The sequence below is a fragment of the Balaenoptera acutorostrata genome, chromosome 12, assembly GCF_949987535.1.
Source record: "Balaenoptera acutorostrata chromosome 12, mBalAcu1.1, whole genome shotgun sequence".
NCBI classification, from domain to species: Eukaryota; Metazoa; Chordata; class Mammalia; order Artiodactyla; family Balaenopteridae; genus Balaenoptera; species Balaenoptera acutorostrata.
In genome coordinates, this window is record NC_080075.1 from 87,016,848 (window position 1) to 87,031,074 (window position 14,227).

At 50.7% G+C, this 14,227-nt stretch overlaps 1 protein-coding gene and 1 non-coding gene across 2 annotated transcripts; both read left to right on the forward strand.

Moving 5' to 3' along the window:
• The first annotated feature begins 483 nt into the window (after positions 1 to 483).
• Positions 484 to 7,657, forward strand: ODC1 (ornithine decarboxylase 1). Its single transcript, XM_057558682.1, has 12 exons — positions 484 to 621; positions 2,990 to 3,136; positions 3,227 to 3,358; positions 3,621 to 3,794; positions 3,979 to 4,151; positions 4,427 to 4,561; positions 4,691 to 4,772; positions 4,974 to 5,057; positions 5,717 to 5,879; positions 5,961 to 6,073; positions 6,160 to 6,374; positions 7,175 to 7,657. The coding sequence occupies exons 3-12, from the start codon at positions 3,257 to 3,259 to the stop codon at positions 7,317 to 7,319; spliced, it is 1,386 nt and encodes a 461-aa protein (XP_057414665.1). The 5' UTR covers positions 484 to 621; positions 2,990 to 3,136; positions 3,227 to 3,256; the 3' UTR covers positions 7,320 to 7,657.
• LOC114235709 (small nucleolar RNA SNORA42/SNORA80 family) lies at positions 1,970 to 2,101 on the forward strand. The gene has a single exon (XR_003621819.1). It is a non-coding gene; the product is annotated as a small nucleolar RNA SNORA42/SNORA80 family (small nucleolar RNA).
• Positions 7,658 to 14,227: the final 6,570 nt, after the last annotated feature.

The following is a 14,227-nucleotide window of genomic DNA, read 5'->3' on the forward strand; positions in this document are numbered from 1 at the left end:
TTAATGCCAGGTGGAAGAACAGTGCTGCTTGGCGCAGGAGCTGAAATTTGGCGGCGGTCAGAGGCAGGTTTCGCAATTCTTCGGCTGCGGCTCTTGGCCCCAGGCGCAGCGCCAGGCGCAGGCGCCTGAGGGTGCGTTATTGGAGCCCAGGGCCCGCGGCGTGTGCGCCTGCGCGGGCCTGCAGCTGGCCCGGGAAGGGCGGGGGGCGCTCGGATACGCTGACGTCTAACCGCCCGCGCCCCCCGGCCCTCCGCCTGGCTCCGGGTTGGCCGCCGCCGCGCCCCGCCCCCTCCCTGGGAGGACGCCCGGACGGAACCGATCGCGGCTGGTTTGAGCTGGTGCGTTTCCATGACGACACGCGCGGCGCTATAAGTAGCGGAGCGGCGGCGAGTCGGGCTTTGTCAGTCCCCTCAGCCTCCGCCGCCGCCGCCGTCCCTCTGCCAGCGCTCCGGCGCCACCTCGGGCCGGCGGTTCTCCGCGGGAGGGAGTGAGGCGGCGGGCGGCCGGGCGGGCGGCTGACGGAGGCGGCGGGGACAGCGGCGGGGCGGCCGGCGGCCCTGCGCGCTCGGCGGCGGCGTCTGGTCTCCATGGGGTCTGCCCGCGACGCCCGTGCGCTCTAAGGTGAGAGGGGCGCGTCCGGGCGGTTGGAAGGCCGGGGGAGCGGGGGTGACGGCCACGTGTCCCTGCGCCCAGGCCCGGCCTGAGGCCGGAGCAGCTCCCGCGCCCTGGAGCTGCGAGGACACGTGGTCGCAGAGCCGGCCGCTGGCCCCTGACTTCGGTGAGCCGCTGCGCCCCCGGCCCTGGCGTCCCCAGTGAAGCCGGCCCCCGGCGCGCACGGCGGCCGCCCTCCCGGCTCAGGGCAGCCTGGGCTGGAACGGCCCGGGGTTCATCTCCTCCGAACCACGTCAGTGAGGGTTTCTGAGCCGGAAGCTGTTGAAAAGGGTCGGTCGTTCCTTCAACCGCTGTTTTTTTTTTTAAACCCATGTGGCAGTCCGGTAGCAGGTGCAGGAGAGGTAGGAGGCGAGCCGGCGCAGGTCTCCGGGCGCCCATCGCTCGCACTCACTTCTAGAAGGAAGAGACGTGCCATTCCGCCGTGTTGCCCTGGAATTTCCTTTTTTTTTTTTTTTTCATTTTAGCTGTTTTTTGTGCTATGTGTACAGAGCGAATGACCCAATATAGAAACCCACTCGGGTCGCTAGAGCTGAGATGAGATAACCTTGTAATAACAACTGGTAATACTCAGCCGGCCGTGGCTTAGAGTTGTTTACGGGTCTTTGAATGACTTGGTGAGTCAAGAAAAACCTATATTATTAAGATCCCAGTTCAGGCTTAGGCATAGGAGCCAGTCCCAAGATCTTCCCAAAAAGACCAACTGTGTTTGAAAATCCGAAATAATGGGGGAAAGTGTGGGGAGTAGAACCTCTTAGAAATGTCTAGGGAGGACGAAGAATGTGTTGACTTCATTCAAACCTAAAATAGGGCGTAATTTAGTTGACTTGTAAATTTTTCAGTTGCTGTTTGAATTAGTACCTGCCTTTTCTAACGTTACCCAGTTGGCAGTAAAGCATTTCATAGTAGAGAGGTGCTATCTTGTGCTAATCCGAGTCATTTTAAGTAACTTAGCTATACAGAAAGAACACCAAAAGGTGTTCTTGGGTGAAATGTCTCTATATCAAAAGTTATTGAGATGAAGCTTTGAAAGATACAAGAAAGCAAAATATTTAGTAGGGGTGTATTTCAGAGAAACAAAAACGTCCTAAGCTTAAGCCTGAATATTGCCTTAAAAATGTTTAACAAGACTCTAAATAGCCCAGTCTGTCACCGGTGAGTGTATTTAAATGTTATTATATAGACAAAATGGGTTTGCTGGCAGTTAGTCTCTTCCCTTCCCCTATGCGCGATTTAGGCAACGTAGGAGGTTGACAGTGCCAGCAAGTCCCATTAGATCAAGTCTTGCAAGTTCTACCGTGCATGGGTTTGGATTTATGGCAGGCCCGTCCCCCTGGGCCTCTCATAGTGTCCCATGCCAGAGCAAACTGGCCCTGAACCATTGCCTGGCCTCTGCCCGTAGGCTGCAGGCACTGAAGCAGGTTGCACAGTGGAAAAGAAGCCCTCCCTGGCAGAAATTAAATAGGTTAAAATCAGTAATCTTAAGATAACTGTCATTGACCAATGTCGCATTTCATGGAGGCCAAGGACAGTGGCTCTGATTGTTAAATGAGCTTTATTTTTGCTTATTCATAAATTATTGTTCGCTTATTTTTTGGTATTCATAAAGTTAGTCAAAAATTATTACCAGGTGATGATCATTCATAGCTAAGCAAGTATTAGAGTGCCTGTAAGGACAGTTGAGGTTCCCAGAATTGCTCATCTAGTAGGCAGTGCTGGTTTAAGAATACTGATTTCTGATCAGCTACAGCAACTGTAATACATTATGTTGATTTGAAGATTGCAGTTTTAAAAAACACATGCCTAGCATGAAAATTAGCTCATAAAATTCTCAGGAAACTTGAGAGCACTCAGTAAACTGAGAGCGATGATGCCTGTTAGTCACTAAAAGTTTTTCTGTGTAAGACTTAGGAGATAGCAAGGTGTGTATATAGCAGCTTTGAAAAACTGCTGTCATGCTATTTTAAGCTTCTAAAGAGAAACAGATCCTAAGTAAAGTAAGCTAACTGTCATGAAACTTTTTCCCTATCAGTGAACTAAGTGCAGGAAAGCTTCTGAAACCTGCATTCAGCATTTTTTACCGGGGGTATTTGAAATGCTTTTTTTGAGGTGGTCAGTACTATATATGGAAGTTCAGTGTGAAAAAAATCTAGTGTTGAATCTGTGGTGTCCTCATTCCATTGAGGTTTGTGGGATCACGTGACCTAAACCTAGGAATAATGGGATTCCCAAACCCAGTGAGTGAGGTGTCTGTGGAGGGTAGTCCTGCTGCTTGTGTGTGCTGTCAGTAACTGATCTTCCAATTTAATGTGTTCCGAAGGTGGACAGCAGATTGTGCGTTTGTCAGGACATTTTCACTGCTGCAGCAAGGGCACGCCCATCCTTCGGTGGGACTTGGAATTCCTGGAGAATTGCCTTTGTGAAAAGCTGGCATAATTTCTTTAGATTTCATCTCTTAGTTTCTCTTGTAAGTATTCATGGTTGTTGCAGGTTTATCTTATTAGGAGTTACTAAGTATTGCTAAGACTTCTGAGTAAATTGTCTGCCCTGTTTGCAGTTTGTTGTTTCAGAAAGGTATCAAGGAACCATGAATAACTTTAGTAATGAAGAGTTTGACTGCCATTTCTTGGATGAAGGCTTTACTGCCAAGGACATTCTGGACCAAAAAATTAATGAAGTTTCTTCTTCTGTAAGTGGATGTTAAGTCCTTGCTGGGAGTGCAGCTTTGAGAATGTTGGGTTGGATGGGAAGCTTCAGTGGGGTCTTGCGGAAATGGAAGTGTCTTATTAGGGAATTTAGAATTTAATTGGCTATGGATCATCCAATAATAATGATATTCATGCCAGGGATTGACTAAATAGAGTAGGATTCATGAGAATGACGGGCAAGAGCAGGGAAGGCTGCGTGTTGGACGTACTGTTAGGCTGCTGATGTGTTTCCTGTTACCGCAGGACGATAAGGATGCCTTCTATGTTGCGGACCTGGGAGACATCCTGAAGAAACATCTGAGATGGTTTAAAGCTCTTCCTCGGGTCACCCCCTTTTATGCAGTCAAATGCAATGATAGCAGAACCATAGTGAAGACCCTAGCTGCCATAGGGACAGGATTTGACTGTGCCAGCAAGGTGAGCAAAAGCCCCAGAACTCACAGGACTGTAATGGCCTCGGTGTTCCCAGCAGGGCAGATCGAAATTGCGTTGCTGGGGCAGGAGGTGCTAGTGAATTGAGTGGGGATGGTGACAGCGTCCCATGTTTTTCTGTTGCTTCCGTGTATTAGCTACATGTCTTGTAACACCTTTTCTTTTTCAGACTGAAATCCAGTTGGTGCAGAGTCTCGGGGTGCCTCCAGAGAGGATTATCTATGCAAATCCTTGTAAACAAGTGTCTCAAATTAAATACGCTGCCAATAATGGAGTCCAGATGATGACTTTTGATAGTGAAGTTGAGTTGATGAAAGTTGCCAGGGCACATCCAAAGGCCAAGTGAGTTACTCCTCCATTTGAGGGCAGGGTCAGATGTGGCATCTGTATAATAATGGCAGACAAACTCAAATTTCCAGTTGTTAGATTTCCATACTTTAGTAAATTATCTGTGTACTGGGTCAGAGACAAAGTAGAAAAAAGCTTAAACCCTCTTGATTAATAAAACCAAATTAGACTCAAACCACAGGGTATCAGAGCCAAGGAGTCTCTGTCTTAATCATGGCTGTAGGTGATCTTCTGTTATGGGAAACTTGATACACTTTTCTTGCTTCTAGGTTGGTTTTGCGGATTGCCACTGATGATTCCAAAGCAGTCTGTCGCCTCAGTGTCAAATTTGGTGCCACACTCAAAACTAGCAGGCTTCTTTTGGAACGGGCGAAAGAACTAGATATTGATGTCATTGGTGTCAGGTGAGATCTTGGTGATGGCAGAGGTAGAGATTAAGATTAGACAATACAAGTTTTATAGGTTTTCTCCCACTATGAATAGTTATTTCCAGAAATAGTAAGAAATAGCATATTCTACTTTTTTTGCCCCAGCTTCCATGTGGGAAGTGGTTGTACTGATCCGGAGACCTTTGTGCAGGCCATCTCTGATGCCCGCTGTGTCTTTGACATGGGAGTGAGTATATGTGAACCCCAAGTGGGAGGAAGAGGGCAAGGATGACAGTAATAACTAGTCCCAATTCCAGAATTGACCTTTTGTAGACGTCATCTCATATTACAGACATTTAACCCTATCTGCTGCATGCATTTTTCATGACTTAATGAATCTGGCTACTTGATTGACTTAATTTGATTGAATTAACTTTCTTGACTCTAGGCTGAGGTTGGTTTCAACATGTATCTGCTTGATATTGGTGGTGGCTTTCCTGGATCTGAGGATGTAAAGCTTAAATTTGAAGAGGTAATTTTATAACAAAACTATAATCTGTAGCTCTTAGCAAGTTCCTTTTTGGAATATTTCAAAACTTACTAGTTTTAACAGATAGTAAAGGGACTCTACAAACATGAAAATGAATGTCTTGGTGTGGTATTTTGAATGACTTCTGTGCTATTTAAAATTGTACTTAAGGGACTTCCCTGGTGGCACAGTGGATAAGACTCCGAGCTCCCAATGCAGGGGGCCCAGGTTCGATCCCTGGTCAAGGAACTAGAAGAAGTTAGGCCATTACATGCTACTCATTTATAAAATAAATCCGTATTCTTTTTTGTTAAAATTACGTGAATAGGCAGAATAGAAAGTTTTGTTCTGTTGGCATGTATTTGCTAGATAAAAACATTTAGGCACTTTGTAAGTGGTAATAAACTTGTATCACTGTTTAATAAAATCATACCCATAACATCTTAAAGAGGGTAGAAAGGGTGTCTGGAGGGGAATCAAAATGAAACCACAGGGATGTACAGGCTGGTTTTCAGGGAGATGTTTATCTTTTGCTGTTGTTTGAGGGTAAACCTCTCTACTGATGACTGCTCTCAGTGTTTTTGATGTGTCATGTCGCAAAGTGCTGGTCTGTGTGAGTTCCCCTTGATGATCAACTGCTCTTTTCTATCTCACTCTGGTAGATCACCAATGTAATCAACCCGGCGTTGGACAAGTATTTTCCATCAGACTCTGGAGTTAGAATCATAGCTGAGCCAGGCAGATACTATGTTGCGTCAGCTTTCACGCTAGCAGTTAATATCATTGCCAAAAAACGCGTATTAAAGGAACAGACAGGCTCTGATGGTACGTACAAAGGATGAATCATCGCGTGTATAACAAAGTTGGTACATAAAGTGGTAATTGAGACTAATTCTGCTTTTCTAGATGAAGATGAGTCAAGTGAACAGACATTTATGTATTACGTGAATGATGGAGTATATGGCTCCTTCAACTGCATTCTCTACGATCATGCACACGTGAAGCCTCTTCTGCAGAAGGTACCTTCTGAACATGCTGTATACAGCAGTTAAGATGATTGGTCAGAACAAGTGTAATCAGGTGTGTTTTTCTCTCTCAAATGTAGAGACCCAAACCAGATGAGAAGTATTATTCATCCAGCATCTGGGGACCGACCTGTGATGGCCTGGATCGCATTGTTGAGCGCTGTAACTTGCCCGAGATGCATGTGGGCGATTGGATGCTCTTTGAAAACATGGGTGCTTACACTGTCGCTGCTGCTTCCACTTTCAATGGATTCCAGAGACCGACCATCTACTATGTGATGTCAGGGCCAACATGGTTAGTGACAGCAGTGTGTGTGTTTATGTTTCCGATAAGAAAATAAAACCTTCCTGGATTTATTATGCTTGCTCTTGTCGAATAAAAAATTGCTTTACCTAGGATTAAATAGTAACAATTTTTTGTAATTGTTTTTCTCTCCGTATTAATGTATGATTTAGAAATTTTGGAAAATACAATGGAAGGAAAATCCCTTCAATAATAGCGATCTGTATTTTCAGATTTTTAAGGCATAATCATTTTAGAAAAGATCAGGATATTTCTATGCAACTAGAATTTTTTTTTTTAATTTTATTTATTTAATTATTTATGGCTGTGTTGGGTCTTCGTTTCTGTGCGAGGGCTTTCTCCAGTTGCGGCAAGTGGGGGCCACTCTTCATCGTGGTGCGCGGGCCTCTCACTATCGCGGCCTCTCTTGTTGCGGAGCACAGGATCCAGACGCGCAGGCTCAGCAATTGTGGCTCACGGGCCTACTTGCTCCGCGGCATGTGGGATCTTCCCAGACCAGGGCTCCAACCCGTGTCCCCTGCATTGGCAGGCAGATTCTCAACCACTGCGCCACCAGGGAAGCCCCAACTAGAATATTTTAATTAGTGTCTGTGACTTGTGCTTTCCTTGTTACCATAAAGATGGTTCTGAAGAAATGCTTGCTGTAGAGCTACGTTGAATTGCTTCCTGATGACATAGTAACCAAGGACATAAATAGGCTCATGAATAAGTTATTCTCAGTTTCTCGGTGTGAAATTGCTCAGTGAGGGGTGACTCAGGGTTTCTGAACATGCCACTTCTGTCTCTTTCAGGCAACTGATGCAGCAAATCCAGAACCACGACTTCCCACCCGGAGTAGAGGAGCAGGATGTTGGCACTCTGCCTGTGTCCTGTGCTTGGGAGAGTGGAATGAAACGGCACCCAGCAGCCTGTGCTTCAGCTCGTATTAATGTGTAGATACCATTCTTGTAGCTGTTAACTGCGAGTTTAGCTTGATTTAAGGGTTTGGGGGGGACCACTTAACTTAATTACTGCTAGTTTTGGATGTCTATGTGAATAGGGTTGGCACAGATGCAGCAATGTGGAAGACTAGGCGATGGGGTCACACTTATCTGTGTTCCTATGGAAACTATTTGAATATTTGTTTTATATGGATTTTTATTCACTTTTCAAACATGCTACTAAAGCGTGCCCCTCAACTGCTGAGCAAGCATTTGTAGCTTGTGCATTGGCAGAATGGGCCAGAAGCTTAGTGTTGTGACCTGTTTTAAAGTAAATAAAGTATCTTGAAATAATTAGGCATTGGGAAATTTTTACAGTGTGTCCATTCCAAATGGCTCACCTTGAGTGTGTTTTACAGGTGGGGAATTGATGTTTTTTCCCATAGGCTGAGAAAATTGCCCCAGAGGACTAAGGAGTTGACAGGTTTTTAATATTTTGAAGATCCATGGAATGCCTTTTTCCTGTTTGACGTTTTTATTTCAAGTCCACGAGTCCTGTAGGAAGTTTGCTGTGGATTCTCAGAAAGAATAGTGAGTGGGTCTAGCCCCATGTGCGGTGGAAGGAAAAGGAGGGGCGAGACAGTGGGCAGTCTCTGCCGTTAACGGCTCAGTCCACCCTGGATGCGACTGTGAGCTTGGAGTGCCCAGAGCCCCTTGTTAACTAGCCGGCTTGTGGTGAGCAGGGCTGGTGCCCAGGCCCTCTGAACCCTGCCTCCAGAGGCTAGACACAGGCCCTCCCCATCTTGACTTCACTAGTTGCATAGTTACAACTAGTTAGGAATGTAGCACAGCTTTTGGCAGTTGTTACACGTGTTGTAGATCTTTACCTTTCCGACTTTGGCCTTTTATATTCTCTTACTCAACTTGTACCCCCATTCCTCAGAAAAGGTTGGCAGGCTTTCATACTAAATTTCCAAAATGGGAATTGTGAATTCCTGCTGTAGCACAGGGAGGAGGGAGGAAAGGAAGGCCATGTAAAAGCCAGGTGTCACCTTAGTAACTGCCACTTGTCTGCACCAGACACTGCAGACGGCATTGAGTGTCTCACCAGCTTCTTTAGAGGGACACGGGGAGACAGCATGTGGTACAGATGGGAATGCTGCAGCTTATTGCATCTCAGGGACTAAATTAAGCGCTTCTGCTGATGCTGTTAGTACCTTTACCAAGGGGTTGAGGGGAGTGACTTGTGTTTCTAAAAAGCCACCTTCCCCCAAGACCTGAGTTCCACCTGGACACAGCACATTGCTGTGATCGCTGACATCACATCTTGGCTGCTTAGCCAGACCAGGGCTTGGCTTGTCACCAGCCCTGGTGTCCCTTCCTGGACCTGAGGACATTGCTTTATTGCCAGACTCCTGAATAAGACTTCTCAGGAGCCACAGAGACAATAGGTCTGACTGGAGTCTGGGCAGAATAGAGGAAAGAACACTTAAATGGGCTGTCTGTCCCACTTCCTGTGAGCACATCCTTTTCTGGGTCCTCAGTCTGCCCACTGCTAATGTTCAAAATAAAGGAATTGGTGTTCTGTATGGATTAAGTGCCAAGAAATGCAAGCTAGATGCCATGCCTAGGATTTTGGGAAATCAGATCTACCTTCAGAAGTAAGGAATAACAGATGCCCTAGTGACAGCACTGAGCTTGGATTGAGGAGAGGTTTTCTACTCAAAAAGTATGCAGTACTGAGGGCTTGGGAACTGCTCTTCTCTCAGCCTGTTTAGGTAAAAGTGCAGTCCAACCAATTGGCCAGTGCTGGTGGGGGCAGAAGTAGCCCCAGGTAGTCCCATGGTGCCCACACAACAGCCTCTGAACCTGGCTCTTGACAGCTTGGTGAAGCCACTTGTGAGCCCTGCAGCCTGTATGGTGACACGGCCCGGGCTGGGCCAAATGACTTGCGGCGAGTTTGGCAAAAGGATGGAGATCTCAGACGGCTGGGCGTGTGTCGGTCATCACTGTCCTCCAGGACCCTCCTAAGTTTTAGTTTGCAGTGTTCACTTACCTATGTCCGTTATAGATGGTACTGTCTGGTCATTCATAGAAATGACATTTCTAGACCTTGATTTGAAGTGAATATAGCTCTGGCCTCCACCAAGGCAGTGGGTGACTCTTCCTCCTGAGGGTGTTGGAGCCGTGGGAGGGGCTACTGGTCCAAGGTAAAGGAAGTGGTTTCCAAGCCTGGCAGGCCCTGCATTTGAATCACTTGGGGAGCGTCTCAAAATGCAGATTTCCGGGCCCACCCCAGGACTGGGGACAGGGAGTGTGGGGCAACGGGTAACCACCTGGGCAAAGTAAAATGTCACTGATGCTCCTTACACCACAGTAAATCCCAGGTGAAAGTTTTCATTGTGACAGGTTAGGCCACAAATCTATAAGAAGAAAACATTTGAAGTCAGAAATGCAAGGGGCAAATGGGAAAACTAACACATGGAAGGGGCCAATTTTCTTTGTGTTAAAAGAGCTCCAATAAATCCATAAAAAAGAAACAATTCAATAGAAAGTGGGCAAGCCATGAACTTAGGTTCACAGAAAAGAAAAAACTTTGAACTTGAACAAACTTTAAAACTTAAGTGCATATTAAAACTATGAGAATCTATCACCTGTCAGTTTGGTGAAGGTAGAAGAGTGCCCTGGCTTGCTGGGTAAGCAGGCTGGCTCGCCCAAGGCAGATGGGAAAGCGAGAATAAGAATAATCTCTGGAGGGAATTTGGCAATATCAAAAATAATCCACATTTTCTTTGCCCCAACAAGTCTACTTGTAAGAATTTTCTGACAAGTCGGCTTACAAGGCTTTTCATTGTGACAGTGTCTGTACAGCACAGATTAGAAACAACCGTATGCTCGTCAAGAGGGTACTTGCTGAGATCACTGAACACATGGCTGCTTCAAGACGCAGAGCCCTGCAGGAGCTGGTGGGGGACGATCTACACGCTGGAGAAAGAGCGGGGTGAGGAGCACCGTGCAGTGAGCTATTCCCTGTGCAAAAAGCAAGCCAAACTTGGTGTGCATGCGCATACCTGCACGCGCACGGAAACTTCTGAAAGAACTGACAAGAAATGTAGCAGGAGGATGGAGGCCTGAGGAGGGGAGTGGAGACCGACTTCGTACGCACTTTTACACGTGTCTATTGCTGATCTTAAAGGAATCAAATGAAATATGCCTCCTGGGTGAGGAAAGAGAATCCCAGAGAAAAAGTCCTCAGTCGTATAACTCCCACGCGCACGAGCGGCTGAACCAGGGCCAGCGGGCTGGGCCGGGGCCAGGGCCTCTCTGCAGCTCTGCAGGGCTGGCGGGGCTGGCTCGCGCCCACCCAGCTCCTGAGGCTGCCGGAAGCGGCCAGGTCATCGGGGCAGAGTACTCACCCCCAACCTCTGCCCCGCAGCCCCGTCACCGCCCGGGCGGGGCCGTCTGCCCTGTCAGGGCGCAGTCACCCGGGGACAGGGTCAGAGCCTGAACCTGCACCTGGACCCGTCCGCACCCAGGGCCAGGCCACTGTCCACGCCTTCCACAGCCGTCTCTAGCCTCCTGGCTGAGCAGCCTTCGTGCTGCCTCGCAGGTGGCCCACTGGCCCACGCAGGCCTCGCTCAGCCTGTCTTCTGTAGCCCTGTGCTCCCCACGGCCCACGGTGACCCCTACGATGGTCACCCTGCGTCTCTGTGCAGACTCCATCCTTGTTTGTCAGGTTTTCCCAGGTTACTCTACCTGTCGGCTGGTCAGGCTGTATTTTATGTGACAACCCTATCAACCAGGCTTCCGAGTCCCGGGTACCAGGAGCCCGGCCTCAGCTTCTGTGTGCTGTGTGGCCCACGGAAAATCAGGTGCTCCGCCGGGCCTCAGGCTCCTCATCTGTCAAACGGGACAGAGACAGAAAGCTCCTATATGAAGCTGGCCCGAGAGGCTCCGAACCCAGGCTGGGGGATCCGCGCTCCCAGGCCCGGACGGCCCTCCCGGCTACGCCCACCAGGGGGCAGCAGCACCTCGCGCTTGAGACTCCTCGGCCCGTCTGACGCTGCGACCAAGTGGGCAGGTCCTTCAGTCCCTCAGCAAACGATGGCGGAGGCCTGACTGTGACAGGAGGGCTGTGGGGACCGGAGCGTGGCCTGGCTCAGGGGGAGATCCAAGGGCAGCCACACCTGGGCAGCTAGGCTTTGAGGCTCCAGACAGCTCGTCCGGGACCAGGCTGCTCCCCCGGAAAATCTTCCCGAGCCCCACAGGCGAAGACTCCCCCAGCCCAGCCCTCACCCCCTGCCTCACACGCAGGGAACAGCTGGGGGTCCCCACGGCCTGCGTTCTCTGCCCCCTGCCTGTCCGGAGTGGGTGATGCCCCCAGCCTGGGCTCCTGAAGTACCCACACCACACTTGGTGACCTGGCCAGCCACCCCTCAGGCGCCCCCTGGGCACACCGCTCGTGCCCGTGCCCCGCCCGGGCCGTGCGGCCAGGCTCACCCTCTTCCCCCCCCCACCCCCCGCTGAAGCGTGTGGGTGGCGTGGGAAGCAGGGGGCACCGCCCTCACACCCCACCCACTGACCAGCCCTTGAGACCTAAGTCCAGGTCCTGCTTATCCCCACACATCGGTGCCCGGGCACCTAAGGCTGCTGGTGTTGCCCCTCCCCATCTTCGCCTGGCCCGGGGCCATACTCTTCCCACAGCAGGGGCCGCCCCACCCTGGACGCCTGGTCCCAGCCCTGGCTCTGGCGCCCCCTTCTGGAGGAGCCAGGAACCATCTGCAGCCCTCGCTCCGAGCTGGAGGGGCAGAGAGAGGGGCAGATCCTGGCCCACGGGCATCCTTGACCTCCCCCAAGGCTCTGCAGCCTGTCGCTCTGCCAGCTGACCTGCGCGATCAAGGTCAGCACCCTTGGCTCTCTGGGCCCCTGCTTTATGTGCCCAGGGTCACGTGGCTTGTCAGTGGCCAGGCTGAGACTTGCACCTCTGCCTCTGTGTCTGAGGCCCACTGGGTGCAGTTCCAGCCTGTGGGGTGGGCCCCACACTGACTCTTCGTTTGTTCACTCACTCATTCTGAGCCTCTAATTTTTTTTCCCCCCTTGTTTTTGGCCCTGCCACACGGCTTGAGGGATTCTCAGTTCCCCGACCAGGGATCGAACCTGGGCCATGGCAGTGAAAGCCTGGAATCCTAACCACTAGGCCACCAGGGAACTCCCTAATTCTAAGCCTGGCCTGTACCGGCTCTGGGGAGGGGAAAGGGGAAGGCGACCAGAAGGAAGTGAATTATGAGGTCAATACAAAGAAAGCAGCACTGTGGGTGAGGGGAGCATGGGGGCTGTAGGGAGTATCTGGGGAGGGGTGGGGACGGCTTTCTGGAGGAAGGGACGTTTGCATGGCATCTTGGGAAAGGCAGGTGTGTGGGCGCGCATGAAGTTCACGGAGGCCATTTCAGCCCGAGCTGGGGACAGGAGTAGGGTGGGTGCCCTACTGTGAAAGACGACTGGGCCAGCTGAGAGCCAGGGCCGGGGGCTCGGGTCCCGCTCCCACCCACCTGGAAGGAGCTGCAGGGCTGCCACCCAACGCAGCCTCGCACACGTCCCCAGAAGCCACTCACCTGCTGATATGGGCCCAGGCCAGACGCGCCGGGAGTCTGGTGCCGAGTCTCTGCACGGGTCGGGCCTGGGTGTGTGTCTATGACGCTGCCTTGTAGGGCAGACACACCCCCCAAACTAGATGCCTGAGTCCCACCAAGCCCTGCCTGCAGAGACCACACCACCTGCCCCTCCACACACACACACACACACACACACACACACACACACACACACACACACACACGGTGAAAGGGGCACTGTCTGGGGGGGTAAGACAATCGGACTAGTTATGATTCTGCTACTGAGTTCCTGGGACCTGAGGGGCATGGCCGGTTGCTAGCGGAGTCCCCGGAATGAGTGACGGGCCTGTGGGTCGTCCCTGCCCTTCCCTGGGCCGGTTTCCTCATCGCCTAAGACTCCCTAAGGCACCACCCTGACCCCCAGATCCACATCTTCCACATTCGGGTGGAAGCGCTTGGGATGGTTATTTTAGGTCAACTTGCCTGGGTCGTGGGTGTCCTGACAGTTGGTTAAACATTATTCTGGGTGTGTCTGTGAGGGTGTTTCTGGGGGAGATGAACATCTGACTTAGCGGACTGAGTAAAGCAGAATGCCCCCCCTCCCGCCCCCGGCAATGTGAGCCACCTCATCCAGAGGGCTAACTAGACAGAAGGCTGAAGTGAGCAGGGAGATTTCGTCCTCTGCCTGCCGGTCTTGGGCTGGGATGTCGGTCTCCTGCCTTCAGATCCAGACTGGAACTAATGCCATCGGCTCTCCTGGGTCTCCAGCTGGTAGATCTTGGGTTCGTTCAGCCCCCATAATCTTATGAGCCAATTCCTTGCAATGAATCTTTCTCACTTTCTCCCCCCGGCCCACTCCAGTATACATGTGTGCATACAGAGGGAGACATCCTCTTTGCTCTGTTTCTGGGGCGAACCCTGTTACAGTGGTCATTCCCATCTGTGCCTCATTCCTGGGCAATGTCCCCTGTTAGTAGCACTGCAGCGCTCCCCGCCTCCCCTCAACAGGCAACAAGCACTACTGATTTAGCCTTGGCCAGTTCTTACATTTTGTAAAATACAAGCCCCTCTCTGGGAGGGGAGATTCCTCCAGGCCGGGCGGAGTTGGCAAAGCACCATCCTGCTTCTCTGTAGCAAGCTGGGTCCACCCCCGGGTCACCTGGCCTCCCCCTCCCACCCCCCTCCCCCTGGCGCCGCCCACGACGGTCCAGCCTCGGGCAGTGCCACTGGCTGGAAAGTCACTTGCAGAAGGGCTCACCGTTTCTATTCAGAGGCATGGAGTGGTGAAAGGTATTAAGATTTCTAAAATCCT

Coding starts and splice junctions, on each gene's coding strand:
- ODC1 (XM_057558682.1), top strand. CDS start 3,257: ATGAATAACTTTAGTAATGAAGAGTTTGACTGCCATTTCTTGGATGAA. Junction 4,152..4,426: donor AGGGCACATCCAAAGGCCAA/GTGAGTTACTCC, acceptor TCTTGCTTCTAG/GTTGGTTTTGCGGATTGCCA. Junction 6,074..6,159: donor TGAAGCCTCTTCTGCAGAAG/GTACCTTCTGAA, acceptor TCTCAAATGTAG/AGACCCAAACCAGATGAGAA.